The sequence below is a fragment of the Populus nigra genome, chromosome 12, assembly GCF_951802175.1.
Source record: "Populus nigra chromosome 12, ddPopNigr1.1, whole genome shotgun sequence".
NCBI lineage: Eukaryota > Viridiplantae > Streptophyta > Magnoliopsida > Malpighiales > Salicaceae > Populus > Populus nigra.
The window spans coordinates 5142859-5167332 of record NC_084863.1 but is presented as its reverse complement, the minus strand read 5'-3'; the positions used below and the strand labels follow the sequence as shown (position 1 = coordinate 5167332).

The 24474-nt window shown below is 34.9% G+C and overlaps 1 protein-coding gene across 2 annotated transcripts; it reads left to right on the top strand.

The window, feature by feature from the left end:
• The first annotated feature begins 1970 nt into the window (after positions 1-1970).
• On the top strand, positions 1971-23873 carry LOC133669510 (polyribonucleotide nucleotidyltransferase 1, chloroplastic). 2 transcript variants are annotated; one of them, XM_062089680.1, is made up of 25 exons: positions 1971-2380; positions 2676-2744; positions 3497-3603; positions 3696-3738; positions 4827-4910; positions 5757-5821; positions 5934-6090; positions 14081-14137; positions 14687-14800; positions 15483-15746; positions 15832-15906; positions 16636-16749; positions 17433-17525; positions 18663-18841; positions 19033-19216; positions 19387-19434; positions 19630-19702; positions 19975-20048; positions 20158-20265; positions 20345-20439; positions 20696-20759; positions 21226-21279; positions 21390-21431; positions 21952-22350; positions 23393-23873. In XM_062089680.1, exons 1-24 carry the CDS (start codon positions 2087-2089, stop codon positions 22270-22272), a joined length of 2778 nt encoding a protein of 925 aa, XP_061945664.1. In that variant the 5' UTR covers positions 1971-2086; the 3' UTR covers positions 22273-22350; positions 23393-23873. The 2 variants fall into 2 exon arrangements, with proteins under 2 accessions (XP_061945664.1, XP_061945665.1); XM_062089681.1 differs by lacking the exon at positions 14081-14137.
• Positions 23874-24474: the final 601 nt, after the last annotated feature.

Below are 24474 nucleotides of genomic sequence, written 5' to 3'. Positions count from 1 at the left end.
GACAGGCTCGAAGTCTCCAATAGCAAGCTATCCATCAATACAAAACTCGACAGGCTCGAAGTCTCCTAGAATATGAGGCAGAAGGGGGAGACAAAAACACATGCGAGTCCTCTTTATTTAAATGTGGAAGAACTATATATGAAGACTCTTTGACAAATGTGTAGATGAAGATCAGCAACGATCATAAAGAAATAAAGGATCTCTCATATTCAATCAAGAAAGGTGGGTGAGAGGGAGAAGGGAGAGGAGCTGCAAAAGTCTAACAAAAAATCAGCCAAGTAACAGAACAGAATGCTAATAATCATGAATGAATAGAAGCAATTGCAGAACAGCACATACACTAAAACACAGCTGAAGAGAGATGTAGCGTGATCATTTTATTTAGTTTCTTGATTTTGCCGAGCATAAAAAAAAATCTTGTTTAAACCGAATTGTGTAGATAAAGAAAAATAAAAGGAAAACTTGAAGGATAAATTACAAGAAATGATTGAATTGAAAGGTAGAATATAAATGAATACAAATATACATTGCGAGTTTGTTATGATCAGGTTTTATGTCATTTTAACCCTATTTTAATGCTTAATATCATTTTTTGTACAAAAAAATAGTCTATAACCCCGAAACAAAGCACAGAGCCAAGGATAGTATTATAGAAAACTCTAAAGCATGTGGGTAGAGAAAACATTATGTTGTATTGTTCACGCACTTAGATATTACTGTTTTCTTACTATATATTTTTATTTTTTCACTTTAGTCTTTAAACTTTTATTTTTGACAGTTTGACCCTAAATTAAAGATCAATTGCTTCTGATTTCTTAGGCAAAGGCAACATTGAAAAAAATGAATCTAAATAAAAAAGGCAGCCAAAATGGGTGATGTGTTCACAATTTGTTTTTAAATATACTTTGATCCTTAAACTTTATAAATAATATAGTTTTAAGTCCTTTGAGTGTCTAAGATTCAATTTTAGTACAAGATTCATTTTTCTTTAAATTTAGTACATTGTTAGATAGAGGGGAGAGAGAGAGGGACTTATCGAATTCCGGCAATAGAAAGAGAAAATCAACATTTACAATGATTTTGCCTAGTAAGATTGTCTATCTTGATACCAATGAGTTATCTACCCCCAACAACTTAAAAAAAAAATTAAAGGTGTTTTCCTCATGGGTAGATGCCTAGCTTTTTTTTTTTTAATTAATACCTTTTATGTCTTTTTTAATATATATTTTAGTTAATACTCTTTTTCTTTGATTTCTTGACTTATTTAGCCTTTTTTAAGTAGTGATTACCTTTTAATTATATTGTATATATTTAAGTTTTTAAGAGGTCAATATGATTCATATATATCTTTTTTTTTTAACAATTTTTATAGATTGGATTTATTTTTAAAAATAAAATTATTTAATTTTAGATAATATTTCTAATATGTGCAACTTTGCATAATATTATTTTTTCTTTTATTTTATTCAATCGTTTTTTTATGTGTATCAATTTTTATTATTATTTAATTTAAGAAAAAAATAATTTTAATAAAAAAATTTATTAAACATAACATAATAAATGATCCACATTGTAAGATTAAATATTTTAATTTACATGTGTCTCTCAAATAGTTTAATTTTGTTTTTATTTATTTATACAAGTAGTTCTTAATTTATTTAATTAGATGTTTGCATGAGTTTTTTAATTTATATTTAAGATATTTTTTTTATGGAAAACAATGCATTGAAAAGGTCTATATATTTAATTTTTTTTATTGATAAAAAATACCCACCCTACAACGAACACAAGAATTAAATGGATTGTATATCATAAAAATGTGCAGTAATCTCAAGAAAAGAAAAACCAATTTAACACCAAAAACTCGACAGAAAGAAAGAAAGAAAGAAAACCCACTGCATTCTCCAAGCCTGGCCTGCGATTTTGAAAAAACCAAAAAGCCCAGATCCATTACTTGTGAAAACCAGTACTCCACAATCTAGCACACACCTGCTCTGTCTGCGCGCCTTGAGAACGGATAAAATCCCTCCTCCTTCACTCTCTCACTCAAAGCCAAAGCCACTGAAACTCAATAACACAGTTAAAAATGCTAGCAAACCCTAGCACCAGTACTACTCTCCATTACAGGCCGAATTCCACACACAACCCTCCATTTTCCCACACTAATCATCGCTGCAAGCTCTCTCTCTCCCCTAATTGCCCTCGCTTCACCAATTTTGCAAAATCCAAGTGTTCTTCACTTTCTCTGCTTCTATCAAGAAGAAAACGTGAAAGGTTGGTTACTGTAGTCAAAGCTTTCGAGGACACTTCTGCTGTAAATGACGGCCCTCAGTCTTTGCCTCAGCCTATTTCTGTCAAAATCCCCGTCGGTGACAGACATGTAAGTATATTTTACTTAATTCAAATATTTCTTCTGTTTCGATAATTTTAGAGTTTAGTTTTGAGGCATTTCTTAGTAGAATTTGCTGTATTTGTATCATTTTTTTTGTTTTGGATAATGAACAGTATGGTTGAATTTCTATCAGTAATGGTAAAAGATATTGAAATGCGAACTTGTGTTTGATTTTCAGTTTAATTTTTTTGTCGTTATCAATTATTTGAGATTGCTCGTTATTGTGTTTAAATAATCGATTATTTATTTAAATCTGTGTATTTTATGGTTGTTTTTTCCGTAGATAATGGTTGAGACGGGCCATCTTGGGAGACAAGCTAGTGGTTCTGTCACAGTCACAGATGGAGAAACTGTGAGTTATGATTTGTGAGGGTTGATGTATAAGTGTTAATGTTTGATATCAAAGAAATATATATTTTTTTATTTGTTTAATGTGCAGATTTTACTATGATTTGATTCCTTGGATCAGAATTTAGATTCTTTGTTTTCTGAACAACCGATATCCATGTTCAGATTTTATTAACTTATGCTATCTTATCAGAGTGCATTGGGATTTCCAAAAGGACTTTGTGTGTGTACTTTCATATGCAGAATACATTAAATGATAAGAAGCTACGACTTCAAAACACACGCCCGTGTGTATTGGATAGGTGCTTGCTAGTAATAGTCAGCAAAATCTCTTCAGATACCAAGTCTTAATTGCGCTTATAATGGCATGGGTTTGGAGTGTGTGAGGTTGGAGGAGAGAGCTACCTGATTTATGTAGCTCAGCCACTGGACTGATAATGACTGTTTATCCTAGCTAACAAGAAAGAAACTGATTAAACGTATTTCTGTTTGAATTGTTTGGCTTAGAAGAATGAACCAAGACTGGATTCCAATTATTAGGTAAGGCAAGGAGAGTGTAGTCACCCATAGCCTCAGACCTCCACTACTGTTCTGCAGCCTCAACTGCTTTGTTTCACATGTATTTATATGTACGCTATGGTACTTCTTCTGCATGTGTTTTACTTCATAATTGTCGTGTTGAAGTTCAGCTGGTTGTCTTCATGTATGACCTCAGGTTCTTGTGCTTATATCTACATTATTGCTTCTTTTCTGTAGATTATCTATACATCTGTTTGTCTGGATGATGTTCCTAGTGAGCCTTCTGATTTCTATCCTCTTTCTGTAAACTATCAAGAGCGATTTTCTGCAGCAGGTCGAACTAGGTATGTCTTGCAGTGCTTTCAACTTTTGGAATTTATTTCGCAGTTATGTGAAGGAGACTAATGTTTATGCTTTATATCTGCCATTGTTTTAGTGGAGGATTTTTCAAACGAGAAGGGAGGTTGAAAGATCATGAGGTACTATCCATCTCTTTCAAGTACAGAAAATGCTTAATCAAGTGGATAGCTGAAGCAGTTGTCTTTAACTATCACCTTTTCAATCTAAGATTTTAACTTCAAGCCATTATAGTTTATATTTTCTTCATATGAGTTTCATTTGCTGGCAAGTCTTAGCATATGTGACTTTGCTTTCATGTTATTGGTTATCATATTATTTGTCTAAGAATGGGCGACACATGATTTGAATAGCTGCTAAAACTTTTAGATAATGTTGATATCCCTTTTTCTACAAAATTGTAGAGAATTTAAAAGAATTTGCATTGTGATACTCTTATCATTAATCTAAAACCTCACATTGTCATCAGCCAAGGATTTATCATTGGTTTGTGGACATAGACACAAGGCATATTATTGAAAGTACAATTTCAGATTTTGTAGATCTTGGTCATTGTAAGATATGTCATCTATATCTAGTTTGTAAATATTGTAATTATCTTGTATCACTGGTGCCATATATGATGTTATGTGTCACAATGTCAAACATTTTTCTGTTATTGATGCAATGGAGTTGTTCAGCCAAGACTTTGTAGAACAAGAGTTAATATGATTTTGACTTTTAGCTTACCCGCGCATCTGGAAAGAATTTGTTCCTAGATCTCTATGCTTTCTTACATGATTTTCTGTCAGATTGTTGCCATGGGCTAGTGTTGATCTGCTCTATTATTACCTTCTCTAATGTACAGATGTGATTGTTTAGATATTTGGTTCTTTACCTTCTTTTCTTTTTGGCAGTCGTACAGTCATTACTAATTATTTTTCTTCTTTTGTTCCCTCCATAATGGTGCTATTTGTGTAGGTATATCACATGAATTTATTATGTAGGATTATGAGGCTTGACCTACAATATGTCTTTAATCAACATAAATGGCATAACCATTTTTACTTGGATATATTGATAGAGCAAAGATTAAAGAAATTATCTATTTTTGATACTTAGCAGAAGTATATCGCAGTGTATCTTTTATGAACTCTATTTTCTCTCAATGCTTCTGAAACTGTTGCCATTGTGTATATGTTTATGCATCTGTTCTCTTGGTTGCTTCTAGGTTCTTATTTGTAGATTGATAGATAGGCCTTTGCGCCCAACTATGCTCAAGGGATTTTACCATGAAACTCAGATACTATCTTGGGTAAGTCCTCAAAGAAATTAATTTGCTTAGATATTTCTTTTTGATATCTTCAAGGGTTGTCTTTATTCACTTTGAGTTCTTTAAGCACACAATGCAGTCTTATTAATCTTTCTTGTTTGGTCTAATTATTTTTACAAAGGATATATAAGGTCATCATTCAATTATAGTCCCATGAAAGCAGTGTCCTGCGAGGAAAGTTAGGAACAGTTCTGATAGAGAACCTACAAAAGTTTTTTGAATTTTTCCTTTTCTTTTTGATTCTATGGACTGCGGGAAGAGGAAGGAATAAAGAGGGAGAACTAGAGATGTAAAAAGGGGAGAGAAATATAAGAAATATTTGTAGGGAGAAAATGATTGTTGAAATAGAGGAAATGACCTGGAGGGTAAAAATTCTACTAGACTTTTACCCCCCTTATTTTTCAACATCTACCCCTCAACATTTTTTACATTAACTGGTTGTTCTCAGGTCTTAAATTTTTTGCAAGCTTATATATTTTTTCCAACTCTTGGGGAATTATTGCTCGATGCTGTAATTCTCATGTGATTTGTTTTAAATTTCTCAACCAATTTCACTTACAACTTAGTTATAGAAAAAGAAAATAAAAGCTGACGAGTAAATGATCTGAAATTTTCTAGCTTAAATAAGAGCAGACTGGTTTCTGTCTGACCATGTTATGCCCACTGCGTTGTTTGAGTTTGTCATCTATCGTATGCTCCATCTTGCTTGTTTGTTAAGATTCAGTGTTAAATCATCAACATTTTGCAACTTGATGAGCTGATATTTGACATGTCTCTCTTGCTGGATACATAAACTTGCTAATAATTGCCATTACCTCTTCTGGACAGGTTTTAAGCTATGATGGCTTGCATTCTCCAGATTCTTTGGCTGTCACAGCAGCTGGGATAGCATTGTGAGCGTACCTTAAATATATCCTCTCTTTTTTTTTGTTCTTGAAGTGTTGAGGTTCCAGAAATCATGTGCTATTATGTGCTTATTTTAATTCTCAAACTTAATTACAACAGAGCTCTTTCGGAAGTGCCAAATACAAAAGTGATTGCAGGAGTTCGAGTTGGCCTTGTTGACAACAAATTTATTGTGAATCCAACAACCAAGGAGATGGAAGAGTCAAAATTAGATTTATTGCTGGCTGGAACAGACAGTGCAATATTCATGATAGAGGTCAACTTTTAATCTTTGATATTGTCTGAATTGCAGCGCCTTTTAGCGTGTATCATTCTTTTGCAATGAAATTTCAATTGGTCATGTGAAATAGTGATAACAGTTTTACTGTTGCAGTATCACTGCATGGGTATGTTAAATGGAATTGGATTCCATCTAGGGTACTCTAACCTTATGTGCACCCAACTAAGATAGAAAATGAACTAAGTTATGGATGTTGGCATTTGTGTTAAACCTTCACATGAAGCATTAATGATGTGCTAATTGACAAGATAATACAAGAGAAATTCTGAAATGTTTTCTGTATTTTTCACTAAGAGAGTTACAATATATATATATACATCAAGAAGTATCAAATCCCTGAATTCTAGGATTGAATAAACATAATCAGATCCTGTAAAATACTAGGCCTAGACAATAATTGAAATCTTTAGAGAGAATCAAGGGATATACAGCTATGACAGAAATTAAACAAGGAAAGAAGAATATAGTGACAGCTATGAAAGAAATAGAATAGGAAAAGGAGAATATACTGACAGCTACAAAAGACAGCTATTAAAAGAAAAGGAGAATATATTGACATCCCCCCTCAAATTGATGCGGGTAAGTCGAACAACATCAATTTGCTATTGAGAAACTTATGTCGTTGGCGTGTCAAGGCTTTTGTAAAGGCATCAGCTATTTGAAGATCAGTATTGAGATGAGGAAGAGTGATAACACCCCTAGTAAAGGCCTCCCGAATATAATGACAGTCCACCTCTATGTGCTTGGTGCGTTCATGGTAGACTGGATTTGCAGCGATTTGAATAGCACTAGTATTATCACCATGAAGTGGAGTAGGAGCAGTTTGGGGAAACCCAAGTTCAGAAATAAGACCACGTAACCACACAATTTCAGAACAAGCTGCAGACATGGCGCGATACTCAGCCTCGGTAGAAGATTTAGAGACACAATCCTGCTTCTTACACTTCCAAGAGATCAAGGCATCTCCAAGAAAAATGCACCAGCCTGTGAGAGACTTCCTAGTATCCGGGCAGCCAGCCCAATCCGCATCACTATAGGAAGTCAAGGTAAGAGTAGAATGTTTAGGAAAAAACAACCCACGAGTAGGGGAACCAATTAAGTATCTAATAAGACGACGAACTGCAGCAAGATGAAGATGTCGAGGTGCCTGCATAAATTTGCTAACTATATGGACAGCATAGGAGATATCAGGCCTGGTAATTGTTAGGTAGATAAGACTACCAACAAGTTGCCTATATAAAAAAGGATCAGGCAAAAGCTCGCCTTCATCTTTTCGGTATTTCACATTCACCTCCATTGGTGTATCAACAGCAGTAGCATCCTTTAAACCAGCTAGCTCAATGAGATCCTGAATATATTTATGTTGATTTAAGAACAAACCATGATCTCTAGAGTGAACTTCCAGCCCCAAAAAATATGTGAGATGTCCAAGATCTTTCATTTGAAATGTACTATGCAACATATGTTGAAGCTTGGTGATCAAACCAATGTCATTACCAGTGAGGATAATATCATCGACATAGACTAAGAGAAATACCATACCAGTGGTGGTCTTGTAAAAGAAAAGTGATGAATCATATTGACTTTGTGTGAAGGAGAAGGTGAGAAGAGTGTTGCGAAACTTCTCAAACCAGGCTCTAGGTGCCTGTTTCAACCCATACAAAGAGCGTCTTAGTTTGCAAACATCATTAGAAGCCTTTGTGGACATACCAGGTGGAAGTTGCATATAAATCTCTTCCTTAAGATCCCCATGCAAGAAGGCATTTGTGACATCCATCTGATATAAAGGCCAAGCTTTAGAGGCTGCAATAGCAAGAAGTGTTCTCACCGTAGTCATCTTAGCAACGGGTGCAAATGTTTCTTCATAGTCGAAGCCATATTGTTGTTTATTGCCAAGAGCAACCAATCTAGCTTTGTATCTATCCAAAGATCCATCAGACTTGAGTTTCACAGTATAAACCCACTTGCTACCAATGGGCTTGACATGTGGAGGACAAGAGATAATATCCCAAGTATGATTGGCCTTAAGTGCGTGAAGTTCTGCCTCCATTGCTTGTTTCCAGCACTCATGTTTGCTAGCCTGTTTATAACAAGTGGGAATGGAAATAGAAGACAAAGTAGTAGACATAGCCACAGGAGTGGAAAAACCATACCTGTCAGGAGGTTTGTGAGGTCTAGAGCTTCTACGAAGAGGAAGGGGATCATAGGAAATGGGCAGAACAGGATCAGATGTTGCAGGAAGATGTGAAGGAACCTCAGTGAGACCTAGAGAAGGAGCAGAAGTAGGAGTGCGTCTATGATAAACATAACCAGGTTTAAACCTTTGTACTGGTGCTGGCGACTCAGGAAAAGATGGTAAAACAGATAGAGAAGGAAGTACTGAAGGCTGTTGGGTGCAAAAGAAAGGCTGATTTTCAAAAAATATGACATTCCTAGAGACACGAGTTCGACGTGCATGTGGATCATAACAAAGAAATCCTTTTTGGGTGACAGCATAGCCTAAGAAAGCACACTTGACAGATTGGGCAGTAAGTTTATTTCTCTCATGTGCAGGAAGGTGAACAAAACAAACACATCCAAAAATATGAAGATTGGAATAATTTGGTGCATGTCCAAACAAACGAACGTAGGGAGAATCATTGTTTAAGTGGGGAGATGGTAAGCGATTAATCAAATAAACAGCAGTACACAAAGCTTCACACCAAAAATGAGAAGGAACACATGACTCAAGGAGAAGAGTTCGAACAATATCAAGAAGATGACGATTCTTTCTTTCAGCCACACCATTTTGTTGTGGGGTGAAAGGACAAGAACGTTGTGATATGATCCCATGACTTTGAAGAAAAAATTGAAATTCATTTGACATATATTCACCACCTGAATCAGATTGCAGAATTTTGATTTTGGCAGAAAATTGTGTCTCAACTAAGGCAAGAAAGACTTTAAACACAGAGAAGACCTCACTTTTAGATCGAAGAAAATATACCCAAGTAAAACGAGTGAAATCATCTATAAATGTAACAAAGTATCTGTAATGTTCATGAGAAATGACAGGTGCAATACCCCATACATCAGTATGCACGATCTCAAAAGGTTTGGTGGTGCGGGTTTTATGCAATGGAAAAGGAAGTGTTTTGCTTTTACCAAGTTTGCAAGATGCACAATCAACAATATCATTATTAGAAGAAGTCAAATTTTTATTTCCTAGTAAACCAGATTTAAACAAGACTCGAAGTACATGAGAATTAGGATGTCCTAAACGTCTATGCCACACCTGATTATCACATTGAACAGCATTACATGCAACATAATTTGACATAGGAGAGGGAGATAGAAGCAAGGGAAATAGGCGTCCCACTTTAGGTCCCTTCACGATCATCTTCCCGGACACTTGATCCTGCACAAAACAACCAGATTTGGAAAAATGAACATCACAATTGTTGTCAACTAATTGGCCAACAGATATAAGATTAGTGGACAACTTAGGAGACACAAAGACAGTATTCAAAAGGGCTGAAATATCACCAACAGCTGTGATAGACAAGGGATTACCATCGGCAGTACGAATATGAAGATTGCCTTTATATTTTTGAACATTATTTAAAGGTAAGGCAGTGTTGGTCATGTGATTGGAAGCAGCTGAATCAAAATACCAAGGCTTAGGAATAGAATTTCGGTTACCTGAAAGGCCTAAAGCAGAAAGGGCAGAAACTATCATTTGTTGGACCATTTCAGGGGTAATAGAGGACTGACCAGGACTAGGAGTATTTGAGGAACCAACCGAAACATTATAGGCAGTTTCAGATTTCTTTGGAGGCCGGATGGAGCAGTCTTTGATGATATGCCCTGTTTTCTTACAATAGTTGCAGAATTTTTTAGTACAAGTAGTGGCAATGTGCCCAAATCCTTTGCAGCTATAACACTGGACATTTGACATATTTCTACCTCCTTTAGACCTCCCTTGAGCAGTGTATGCAACAGGAATTGGAGTGGAATTTTGAGCTTTTTGCTCCAAGACAGCCTGTGTAATGATCCGTTGTTCTTCCCTGAGAAGCTCTCCTACACAGATATCCAAGAAAGGAACTGGTTCTCTATTCATCAGGTTGGACCTGATTGCTTCAAATTCCCCCCTTAACTTCATTAAAAACTGATCACGCTTGCTGGTCTCATGCACACTTTGAATAGCAATAAGTCCTTCAAGAGGTGCACTTGCATACACAATGTCTGTGTATTCAGCCCAAAGATTTACAAAGGAAGAGTAAAACTCTTGTATTGACATGCTGCCTTGACTGAGTTGACCCAACTCGAGTTCCAATTGGAACCTTCGTGCTGTATTGCTTTGGTTGTAAACTTTCTTCAGGTAATCCCACATTTCTCTAGAGGTTTTGTAAGGCTTGAGATTGAGAAGCATGGAGTGTTCCATACTTCCAAGGATCCAAGACATAATCTGAGCATCCTTCACCTCCCATTTCACATATTTCTCCTGTTCCTGCTCACTGTCAGGTGCAGGAACTGTCCCAGAAATATGACCCCATAATTCCTTTCCCTTGACAAAAATCTGAAACTGGAAAGCCCAGGCAGAATAGTTCTTTCCAGTGAATCGAACAAGAAAATGTTCAGATCGTTCTAGAGACATGATTTAACTAGAAACAAGAACCAAGAGATCAAGTCCAAGAAAAACAGAATAGAAGAACCAGACAAGGAACTAGACACAAGATGAATTGATTTCAGAATTTTGGCTCTGATACCATGACAAGATAATACAAGAGAAATTCTGAAATGTTTTCTGTATTTTTCACTAAGAGAGTTACAATATATATATATACATCAAGAAGTATCAAATCCCTGAATTCTAGGATTGAATAAACATAATCAGATCCTGTAAAATACTAGGCCTAGACAATAATTGAAATCTTTAGAGAGAATCAAGGGATATACAGCTATGACAGAAATTAAACAAGGAAAGAAGAATATAGTGACAGCTATGAAAGAAATAGAATAGGAAAAGGAGAATATACTGACAGCTACAAAAGACAGCTATTAAAAGAAAAGGAGAATATATTGACACTAATTACCTTTTCATTTGACACATCATTGAGAGTTGCTTTTTGGTATAAAATCTAATATTCTGTTTCATTTAGTATATGCATTTGTATTTGATATGTTTTTTCCACTTTTATTGAGCAAGGAATTGTTTCCTAGCGTACTGGAGATGCCTTATTGTCATTGGCATCACATTAGTGTGACGGTCTGTGGTGTAACTCAAAAGTTGTCCTCTTGAAATTTCAAAGGCTTGAAGATCATGTGCTGGTTTGAATACTGGCACTATTATTCTGCTAGAAGAAAACCCATTGCAACCCTAATGTCCTCACATGATAAACATATACTTATTAGAGCCGTAGTGATGCAAGATATTGTTTTTCTAATGTTTAGTTATATGTTATTGAGCACAATTTTTTATTTGACTGTTGGATCAAGTTGAAATTTTGTTAGGAGATTTTAGAGATCATGTTTCCAATTGGGTCGAAACTTCACAATAATCAGAGAGCGAAAAGGCCTTCTGATAATGTCCAAAAGTTACTGTTCGAGATTTGCTATATTTTTCTAGTTGGTTTAATATTTTTTTCTATTTGGTTTAGAATTCTTTTATTATTTTTCTAGCTTTGTTTACGATTTTTATTGCTTTTCTTTATTTTCAGGTTTTCTAGTTTGTTTACGTTAGTTTTTGCGTTTATTTAAGGAGTTTTAATTCTTCTAAAAAAGCATACTACTTGAACAAAAAATATGTAGCAATAAAATTTTGAATTAGGGTTTCTGTGTGATCTGTGTTCGACATAATTTTGTGTTCTTGTGCTTGCTATCTTTCTTGTGTTGCTTTCACCTACGTTAGTTAGTATCAGAACGCAATGATCCCATGTCATTGCTTGTGTGCTCTAATCTCTTTTTATTTTGTTTGTTGCGTGCTACTAAATAACCATAGTTGGAGGACGTCACCTGTGTTCAGGTAAGAGGGGGATGAGGAGGTTCCTCGTGAGAGAAACGTTCAGGAGTTGTTGATAGAAGACATGCGTAGGCAAATTACAAAATTAACTTGTTAATTAGAGACAATAAACAAGCGGAGGCACGTTGAAATATTATCCCGTCAATTGGTGGAGATGAAGAAGAAAATATTGGAGGATCGTGAGAAAGAGTGATTATGGATCCATGACTAGTTTTGAGAATTCCTTTCAAGAGCATGAGCAGAGGATGCAACTCCTTGATTTGATTAGGATGAGTATCATGGAGATTTTGGTGATCCTGTTTATGGTAAGATAGATGTAGATTTGTGTTCTCCATCAATTTATGATGTTAATTTCGATGATGATTATGTTGATGATGATATCATAAACAATGACAATAATAGTTGTGATGATAACATTGATGAGGTGACCTTGTTGATAAGATAAAGGTTAACTATAAAGAAAACATGGAAGATACTTAACATAAGAAAATTGTTGATTTAAACTACCTTGATCCAAGGTTAATGTTATCATAAAGGTAGATAGGTAGATGTGTTCAAGGGTTAGATGGACACAAAATATATTGATGAAGTAAGTTTGAGATTTGCAATTTATTACTCTAGAAGCCAATGAAAGAGAAATAATTTGTCAATTGTTGTTTCTTGTACAATTTTTAAGATGAAGGGATTGAAGCTGATGTATAAAATTGTTACACACATAGAAAGAAGAAAGAAAAGGGGCTTGAGAGACTTGATTGGACATCCATGAATCGAGGCGAGAGTAATTTGAACTCGAAGACAAGTTCTTTCCAACCTAGGGAGACACTGTTATTGAGCATAATTTTCGATCTGACTGTTGGATCAGGCTGAATTTTTGCTACGAGATTATAAAGAGCTTTTTTCCAACAGGATTAAAATTTCATAGCAATCAGAGATTGAAAAGGATTTCTGATAATGCCTAGAACTTATTGTTTGGGATTTGCTATATTTTTCTAGTTGATTTATGATTTTTTTCCTATTTGATTTATAATTCTTTTATTATTTTTCTAGCTTTGTTTAAGACTTTTATTGCTTTTTCTTTGTTTTCAGGTTTTCTAGTTTGTATAGGTTAGTTTTTTATGTTTATTTAAAGAGTTGTAAACTATACTACTTGAACATAAAATATCTAGTAATAAAATTTTGAATTAGGGTTTTTATGTGATTCATATTCGGCATAATTTTATGTTTTCGTGTTTGCTGTCTTTCTTGTGTTGCATCCAACTGCGTCATGTAGTCATTCTATCATTTCTGATCAATTTGTGCATGATGTTGCTGGTGTTGATGCTACATTTCTCTAATCCTAATATGTTAGGAGAATGCTATCTATCATATTTTGCTGCCTTTCAACAAAATTCTTAACATACTCTAGGTTGAAAATAAGACATGGTTAGGTCTTGTGTTTGTATCCTTTTTAGGGGATGTTTGAGAGTATGGTAGCGGTTGTTTTTCAAAATGTTTTTTGCTCGGAAATACATTAAAATAAAGTTTTTTCATTTTTTTAAAATTATTTTTGATATCAGCACATCAAAAAGATCCAAAAACATAAAAAAAAAAATTAAGCAAAGAAAAAAAAACTTTTTGGGATAGAAGTAAATTAGTTTATATGGTCATAGTCTCATCGATTTGAACTTTAATTGACTGGTTCTCTATCTAGATGCCTTTAGCATTTGCTTTCTTTCTCCTTTTCTTTTCTTTTTTCTCCTTTTCCTATTTCCTTATTCATTCATTTCTCTAGCACTAACCTGACATTATCATATGGCATGATTCTGAAAATACACTTACATTATAATACACCATGAAGAAACTTTATTGATTAGATAAAACATTTTAACCGTAGCAATGCTACAATGCACCTAACCATGCTGGTGGTTATCAATAATGAAATACATCTACATGAACTTCATTGTCCATTATCTTTGTTTCTTGCAGGGTTATTGCAATTTTCTTCCGGAAGAAAAATTGCTTGAAGCAGTACAAATTGGACAGGTTGTTTCTTTGATTAAGTGTGTTGCTTATCATTTTTTCTCATATTTCTGTTGAATGGCTTATATATGTTGTGTATTACCTCTCAGAAAAAGTAAATGTTGTCTATAGTCTGTGAATCTTTCCCTGTGATATGCAGCAATAACTGCTCAGCTTCTTTTTCTTCTTTTTTAACGATTTGTTTTGCACAGAAATGCTAGTCAGCACTATGAATTTGTTTCTTCTTGATTATTTGATTTGATGGAAGAGTGTGGGATTGAATTGATAATGTGTTCTATGGCCCAACATTGATTGTAATATTTGCCATTGTTGTGATCTTCATTATGAGCTGTTATTTGCTGAGGGTTGAGCAATATAAGTTGCAGTATACAATTACACTGATCAGAAAATATAATTCTCCTATATTCTTCTACCATTTTATTGGTTAGGGACCTGTTACGCTGATGTGTGGCAGATCTAATGCCCTCTCTATTTGTGGCATGTTTAACCATTTTCCACAACTAGAAAGAAAATCATTTAGATGCTAAAATCTTGCCTGTTCACTAAAGCCAGGATGCAGTGAGGACAATTTGCAATGAGGTGAATGCTTTGGTGAAGAAGTGTGGGAAACCTAAAATGCTTGATGCAATCAAATTACCTCCTCCTGAGCTATATAAGCATATGGAGGTATGGTTTTCGTTCATCTCTTAGTACATACCATCTGTTCCTGCTAGAATTTTTTCAATTAATTGCTGCTTCTGTAGCTATTAAACTACTTTCTAAATTACTATTATGCTGTCTCTATTTGGCTAAAAGCTGGATAAAAAGATTTCAAGGGCATTCCTGAAGTATTTGATTTTGTACTATACAAATTATTTCTGTTTGGATAATTGCACTGCATATATGAAGCACGGTGATGTCTTGAGTTGCTGATGTTGCATAGAAGATTAACAGTTCTCAATTCTGCATTTGTGTCAGTTGACAAAGCTTTATGCTGCGATATTTTCTTGAGTATCTAATTTTGCATGAGCTGTGCAAATGTTACTATTGATATGCACAGCAGTAGAGGAAAGTTGCACATATGATACCATAAGTTCAATGTGTAGTTTCACTTTTACTATACAAAGTTAATCATGATTTCCCAGACTGAAAGGACCTGTTTTAATGTAGCAGGCTTGAGCTGCCCAGTTATCCATTCTGGTGATTTGTGCCTTAACTTGTAATTCCAGCTAACAAGATCCTTACCTTTTGTTGTCTTGCTTAAATTATTAATTTTTTTTTTAAGCAAGACCATGCATTTTGTGAGTCCACTTATTTTTTCAAGATATAAGTGATAATTGATACTAATGCTTATGCTGTCCTTGCACAGGAAATCGCTGGTGATGAGTTAATAAAAGTGTTGCAAATTAGGAATAAAGTACCAAGAAGAAAGGCCCTTCAATCACTGGAAGAAAAAGTGCTTAGTATACTTACAGAAAAGGGATATGTAAGCAAGGATCAAAGTTTTGGAATCCCTGAAACAGTTGCAGACTTGCTAGAGGTTGAAGAGGAGGATGAGGAAGTTGTTGTAGATGGTGAAGTAGATGAAGGTGATGTCCACATAAAGCCAAATGGACGCAGATCCTCTCCTTCGGTAAATGCTAACTTAATTTTGGTACTTGCTGTCCTGTTTATCATGTATGTTCTATTAACACTTTATTTTGATTTTCCTCTTCTAGCTGTTTTCTGAGGTGGATGTGAAGCTGGTATTTAAAGAAGTTACATCCAAATTCTTGCGGAGACGTATTGTGGAGGTATGAGGGATTGTTGTTTGAGGAAGTGGGTAAAGTAGGAGATTATTGAAAGCAACTTTAATATGGACTTTTTACTTGTGCAAAGTTGTTATACTTAATCAAATCACTTTTCCTTTCTTCATCACAGCCATTTTGCTTCATTTTAAATCCTTCTTATGACAGCGAGGAGTGAAGGGAATAATAATTTTTCATCCCATTTGCTTCCTTTCCTCCTCTTTTCTAATTTTCAGAGCAGCGACCCTATAGTAATAAGGCTGACATAGACACGCCCATGTTCTTGTCATTTTTAAAATTGCCTCTCCTTCCTTAATTTTCTTGGTCATTTAACCATAAATTTGGTTTCTTCTAACAAACAAGAATTTTACAATTTTCACTCCACCAGCTACTAGCTCACTTCAAGAGTGCTGCTATCCATGCTGTAACCTACTGGGTCTTATTATTATTTTTTGGCATCTTTTTTGAATGGTTCACTATTTTCTTTTTGAAAAAAATAAAAATAAAACAAACTGAGTGTAACTTGAAACTTTAGCGCTAACATTTGGAATTCACATAATAAAATCTGTGTTCTTACCCTTCAATTATCTTGTACTGGAAAGTTCTCATGGATAGAAATCAGTTTCAAGTTCCAACAATATGGAGTCAGCTAGGATATGTTTTACCACGGATGAGAAAAATGATTGATGCCTGGCATGTTCATTCACATGTTCATTTTACTTTCAATTGTTCCAGGGAGGAAAAAGAAGTGATGGGAGAACCCCAGAAGGGATACGTCCAATTGATTCCAGCTGTGGATTACTCCCTAGAGCACATGGAAGTGCTCTTTTCACCCGTGGAGAAACACAGGTTAGACTAAGTGTTTTTTGTTGTCAGAAGCATCCAGAGGCTCAACTGATTGTGTGCTATTTCTGATTGGTCATGTCTTGAGATCATTGTTAATGCACCCTTCTTCTTGCATTCTTTCCAAACTCCTATCCATGGAGTGGTATGACCACATTGCATGCTTATGAGATCAAATGTTCAAAACCGTTCAACTGAATTGGTTATAATGTTATGTTGTCATGTGATACTATCCCTTTGATTCATATAAACAAGTGTATCCATCAGGTTATTCATCATATTTTCTTCTGTTGATGTTACATTTTTAGCATCTATTTTCAAATGTTTCTCCTTCAAGTGACTGCTAATAATGGCCTGGGAATGTATGAGGTGATTCTCATTTATGTTGACTTAGTGAATAACTATCTTTCATCTTTATCTTCTCATTTCTTCATTTCTTTTCCAATTCAAGAATCTGTTATCCTTGTTAAAACAATGCTTCTCCTTCTGAAATAAACAAATTTTATCAGTGGATTTAATTTATGTATTGTGGTTGACAATTTCTCATTTATCAACCATTGTTACTACTTTAGCTTTGGATAAGTTAGCTTGATGGAGTTGATTATGCTTGGAGAATGATTCACCAGCCATGATGTTACATTTGCATACCATAATGTTGTTAGTGATCATCAAGTGTTTTTATTTTCCAGTCATTGGCGGTTGTTACACTTGGTGATAAACAAATGGCACAAAGAGTAGACAACCTTGTGGATGAAGAGGAATTCAAGAGGTTCTATCTACAGGTCTGTTTGGGATGAGCTTTTTTCAAACTTTTGTTTAGTAATGGATTGCAGTGACCTAACAGCGACTTTCTGCATTTCTCAATGCTCTTAGCTGTGAGGTGTGGGTTTATTTTGCAGGATCATTTGGTACCAGGTCATTTTCTATAGTAATCTTTTTGCACACTGTTCAAATTTAAAATAATTGATCATGTAATTGGCAATGTATCATTTAGTTCCATTAGACATATCTAATAAAATTGTTAGCGTCAAATTCAAGGTTTAAGCTATGTTTGATAGGCATTCTTTTCTCCTGATACTAGTAACTACTTTCAAAAAAAATTCTTCCTCTTAGAATAAGAATCTATTTAGAAGAGCTTTGGAGATGAAAATATAGTGGTCTAACTTATGTATATTTGATTTACAAGTTACTTTCATGTTATATAAAGAAGTAGAAAGAAGAGTAGAAAATGAAAGCATTATTCAAGTTGTTCAAAATGAAAGCTTTATACAAATTGTTCATTTAACTTTTCTGGATATGGAATTAAGAAAGAGAGAAAGGAACTGGTGTTATAATTCATATTATAACCAAACAATTATATATAACTTCCTTTTTTCAATTTTGACAGTTTTATCAGTACTTTTGATAGTAGAGCACCATTAAGTGCTTATACTACTCAGCACAAACCATTCAGGTTCTTATGCCATTGGTATTTGATGCAATTTAAAGATCTAGAGCTATGCTGTTTGTTATGAGGCAAACCTTTTGTTGTAAATTTTTTCTAACTTTTTTTTTTTCCTGAAAAGGTAGTCATTGTCTGTATTGAAGCATTTTGATAACCAAAGTTTAAAGCATTTAGCTAATTACACTAATATAATTCCTGCTTGCTGAAACTATTACATTTGGATGCTTCCACACATACTCAGCATGGTTTTGAATTGAGGTTGTGGTTGCGATAATGTTCATGGTCGTGATCACAGGTCGCAGATACTATAACTCAGCTCCTGCCTGCATGTTTAATTGGGAATTCGTGATCATGATCAATAATTATGCTGTTTCCATACAAATTAATTTATCTGTTAAAAAATTTACAAGTTTGCCAATAAGAATTGCACTTGGATTTACTACTGAAAATTCATCTCCTTATTCTAATGTTTCAGTACTCATTTCCTCCATCATGTGTTGGAGAAGTAGGCCGCATAGGAGCACCTAGTAGAAGAGAAATCGGTCATGGAATGCTTGCTGAGAGGGCTCTTGAACCTATATTGCCTTCTGAAAATGATTTTCCTTATACTGTACGAGTTGAGAGTACAATCACAGAAAGCAATGGCTCCTCAAGGTCAGAAGCAATAAAAAGTGCTAATGTTTTAGTTATCCAATTAGACTATGGGCCAGACCTCTGACAGCATCTTTTGACATTTGATATCATTTTGATGGGTGCTAAAACCCTCCTTTCAGTCCTAGTACTTCATGTTGAGTATTTGCTATGTGTTTTTTGGCTCTTATTATTTAGTGCCTATCATTGAACAGCATGGCCTCTGTTTGTGGAGGCTGCTTGGCACTACAAGATGCTGGTGTTCCTGTGAAATGTATGATTGCTGGCATAGCAATGGGTATGGTTCTCGACACTGAGGAATTTGGGGGCGATGGAACACCACTCATTCTGTCTGACATAACCGGATCAGAAGATGCTTCTGGAGATATGGATTTCAAGGTAATACTTAATGTTATTTTCCTGATTTGTGCTTCTATTCTATTTCTTTGCCTTTTGCATTATTCTTGATTATATATTTGTTGGACTTGGAAAATGCTTGTTTAAGTTCAGAAGAAAGGGTATAGTGCAATTGAGTTAGAAAAATCCCCTTATAAGTATGGTCTTTGCAGGTTGCTGGAAATGAAGATGGAGTAACTGCATTTCAGATGGACATAAAGGTCATTATCTTTACAACTCTTATGCATTATTGACAGCTTTCGTGTCTTTTGTCTAGAGAGCATGTTTTGCCTCCTAATCAACAACCTGTTGCCAACCCTTTAGCAATGGATGCTTTCTTATGGTAACTGTTCAGTTTCACGAGCTGATCTTCTGTAACCCTTGAATCATAATCAATTGCAATTTTTACATGATAGGTTGGGGGAATTACTTTACCTGTCATGAAGACGGCATTGCTACAAGCAAGGGATGGCCGAAAGCATATTCTTGGTACTGGAAACTGCACAAGCTAAAATTCTTTTAAATTTGTTTGGTTAATAGTTGGATATTATCTAGCCAAAATTCTGTAGAACTGTAGTCACACATCCTTTACTTAATGCCTTAATTAAATATTACCATTTTCTTAATTAATTAGAGCTGTTGATATGCTTCTGATTTACGTTTGTTGGAAGCACTTGTTTTCACCAGTTTGAGTTATCATATTTGATCAGGTCATTTCAGCTAAATCTTTTGTTATTTCTTTTCATATTTTTATGGTTCAGCTGAAATGTTGAAATGCTCACCTTCCCCTTCTAAAAGGCTTTCTAAGTATGCCCCATTGATTCATGTTATGAAGGTTTGCTTGTTTTCTATACACCCTCCATTGCTTGTCTGTTGAAAGTAGAATTTATACTCAATGATGTGTTAACTCACATATCCCCAATCATGATAATATTGTCTTATAGGTCAATCCAGAGAAAGTTAACATTATCATTGGTTCTGGTGGGAAGAAGGTGAAGAGTATCATAGAAGAAACTGGAGTAGAGGCTATTGACACACAGGATGATGGAATTGTAAAATCAGATACTTTTATCTTCCCTTGGTTGTGTGACCTGATATCAATGCAACTTTTTAAATCATTGGCTTTTGCAGGTAAAAATTACTGCAAAGGATTTGTCAAGTATAGAGAAGTCCATATCCATTATTAGTCAACTAACTATGGTTCCAGCTGTTGGTGATATCTACAAGTATGTCCTTTTCATGAACTTTTTTCTTCCCCTTTTTATGTCTTTTTTGTTTCCTTTATTCAGATCAAGTTGCAAAAAAATTGAAATAGCTGTCTTTTTTTCTTCCTTCTATTATGGAAGTAAAGCAGTAGATTAATTGGGACAAGTCCCATGATTATTAAGTGTATGCTGTCAATTTATAGCTTGTCTGGTGCCTGTTACTTGATGATTGTGAATATGAGAACTATTTGACTCTTTGTTTTCTCTTGCTAATCAGGAACTGCGAGATCAAATCAGTAGCTCCTTACGGAGTTTTTGTTGAGATAGCCCCGGGGCATGAGGTATATAGTTTCATTACACAATTTGATAGAAGTCAAAGTCCAAACTATTGTATTGCTTATGGAAAATTATTAAAACTTTTGAGTTCTAACTATCACGAAGGAAAGTAGTTTAAGTTCATCATAAACCAATTTATTGCTTTGAAAAGTTTCTTTAAAAAAAAAACTTTGATATTTGTTGTAATTGCAGTTCTATGTGACTCTAAAATTCCAAATTGCATCAAAAGATAGTCCTTTCACTATAATTTTCTATATTTCCATTCAAATTTGTCAAAGACAGGACTTTCTTTGTTGTTTGGTAAAAAGTGAAAGTTAAAATATAGCATGTAATCAAATTAAGTTCCATTTACAAGGTGTGTTATTTACAGAAGATTATGTTTGGTACATAAACAAGCATATCTGAAGTCATATATGATTCTGTTTGGGGAAGAAAGTAATCATAAATTTCTCGACTATTGAATTCTGGCAGGGACTCTGCCACATTAGTGAACTGAGTTCTAACTGGTTGCCGAAGGCAGAAGATGTAAGCAGTGTCATTTTTGCTCCCTTACTTCCCCCATTAGATTAGCAATAAGAATTAGTTCTTCTTCTATCATGTCAGAAAGTTAAAATCTCTCCTCTATTTTCTTACAGGCTTTCAAAGTTGGAGATCGTGTTGATGTTAAACTCATTGAGGTTGGGAAGTTCCCAGTCATGCAATCACACAAACACAAGTTTAATTCCGTGACACGCATCTTTAGCCAACTTCTGAAGTTTTTTTTTTAATCAATTAATGATTCCTTTGGTGCCATCTATATTTATTTAATTATTGTTGAGCTTCATTTTTATACATAAATATCAGCATCCATGTTGCCAATCCTCTAAATCTCTGGTGGTTCGGGAGTGGATTGAAAAGAAAACCTTGAATTTAAGGTCTATAGTTTTCTTGAAACTGGATTTAGGTTTCCTTCAATGAAGTGAATTCAGGTGACAGAAGAAGATAGATATGGCGATAGGTTTAATTACTAAACGGCATATGTGCTGTAATGTTGAGCCAAGATACTCTGCCTTGCAGAGCAAAAAAAACCGTGATTTCCAGACTCCAGAGCAAACTGGAACATCCTTAGTGCTGTACTATCATCGATTTGCACACAACATTTGTTGCTCTCGACACAACATTGACAGAAATGTTTCTCTAATACTTATGTTTATGCAGGTAAATGGAAAGGGACAACTTCGCCTTAGTCGCAAAGCATTACTTCCTGAAGCAACTTCAGAGAAGTCCAGTGCAGAGCAGCAGGCAAGGGATTTAACTGAAGGGAATACTGAACAGTCAAAGGATAAAAGCCGTGCTACAAAATTTGTAAATCTCACCAAAGTTGATTCAGTAGAGGATGCTCCACTTTCAAAAAAGAAGGCTTACAAGAGATTAACCAGTTCTGCCAGAGATGGACCGAAGAACAGTAGTACAACTGTCAGTAGCATCGCAAGCAAAGATGAAAATAGTTTAGTGAATGGAGAAGCTAAGATTGGATAGTAAACATATTCCGTTCTTCATTCAAGGACATGTTGGTTTTGTTATTGTGGTAAAAGATGATGAGAAAGAGACCTAAAGGTATGGCCTGGATGCTCCCCTCTCTCACTATACATGCATTTATGTGTGTGCACGTGTGTGTATCTTGGCATACATGTAGGTGTGTGTTCAGTATTTACTGGGACCTGTAGTTAGCTCTCCACCAAGTGGGTCGCTTCCCAACCTGATTATAGAAATGCTACTAAAAATAATGCATGTATGGAAAGAATTGCTAATGAGTATAATTGAAATCTCATGTTAGAGATTGATTTTATTGAATATTTTTCGTCTGGAGGAAAAAAAAAGATGAGACCCTTGACTAACATGGAATTGGAAATATTGATCATTTTTGGCAAATTTGTTGTTGAGCAAGAACTAGTTACTCGTCTTCTACTTATCTTGCTAAGCTTATATGCTTGGAATTTGGATGATACTCATATCTGTAACACTAAAATTATATTTCAGTCTGATCTTTACATGGTGTATCACTTTAGGATTTATTAATTTTTCATGATCATTTATATAAGGTGTTTAATTAAAGAATAAAATTATTAAACATATACCTGTTGCCATATTGTAATTAGGCATTCTAATCATGATCCTTAGCTGGTAATAATGAAGTGGATAGATCAAGTCAGGCGTTGTGAACTGGGTACAAAAAGCATGTCTTCAATAAAAGATTATGTACTTGGTTAAATAGAAGAAATTCAGCTTGTGAAAACAGTAAATTTATGAGTTGATTATATTAATTGATACTCTTGATCAGCTCCCCTGACAATAAATTACTGAATCAAGCATGGACACAGCAATTATTGATGTTTCCATGGATAGAATATCTAGAATCCTGAACAATGGCATCGGGACGGATTAGAAACAAATACTTGGATTACATTGCAAGTCGCGGTTGCTCATTGTCAGCCAGTGTAATGCTCGTGTAGTTTACTTAATTATGCGTGCACTCGCATGCAGACCGAATGCATATATAGATAGATGCTTGCATCCTCATGCATATTGCATACAGTTACAATAACACATGAACAGGCACAAAATAAGGAATGAGCTGATGGACATTCATTATTGACAGGAAGGAGTCAATTAAAACACGGTGCCATCCAGAATCCTGCGCTTTCTGTTGATCAGATTGTGAGGTCATATTGCTGAAGGAACTTATTCCACTAGCTGAATTGTTTACCAAGGAAATGAAATGGAAGGTGGGTCTTCTGAACAATTAATTCATTCTTGACAAAAGGCTGTGCACTGTTGCCATTGAGGAAAAGAAAACTACTATTTGAGAAGAGAGAAAGCATCATGCAATAATATGCTTGGAAATTGTTGGTGTATATTCAATTTATGGTTTCACCACAATTTTCCACGTACTCTCGCTCTCTGTATCTGCTCGTTTCTTTCTCTTTGGAAGTAGTCGTGCGGGTGTGCTTTGTTGTATCATCTTTGGAAGTATGACTGCAAGGGATCCTTAAAGCTTTATGCTTTTGCAAAATGTATTGCGATCCTCTTAACCTTTTCTCTGCAGGTTAGCTGCAAGCTGGTCTAATTTTTTCATCCAATTATTTCTCTCAGGCGTTCAATTTTAATCTCATAATTTTTGCCTAGGGTCAGTTAGACTATAAAGCCAATTCCTTTTATTTTGCCCCCCCCCCCCCCCACTCTGCGTGTGTTTGTACATGAATGAAGCATGTGTACCTCGTGGATATTATTTACAAGTTGACTGAATCCTATGCTTTATTATATTGCTACTATAAATTGCACGTGGATTGTTTGATGTGGTTCGACCTAGCTAGCTCATGAAGGTGGCGGATATCTAACAGCTTCTTCACTTGTATCTAGATGTCATTATTTTCGGTTTGATTTGGTTTTTATTAAAAAAAATAATCAAATCGAATTTTTTTTTAAAAAAATTGAAACCGGTTCAAACCGACTGGTTTCAGTTCAGTTCGGTTTTTTAGGACAAAAACCGGTTTGGCTTGGTTTTTTTTGTTTGGATTCGGTTCGGTTCAGCTTGGTTTTTTTGATTTTAGGCTTATAAAACCAAAACCGAACCGAACCGGTTGGTTTTTTTAAAATTTTAATCGGTTTAATCGGGTTTTTTTTCACGGTTTATTTTTTTCGGTTATTTTTTTCTGGTTTTTTGATTTTTTTGATCATCCC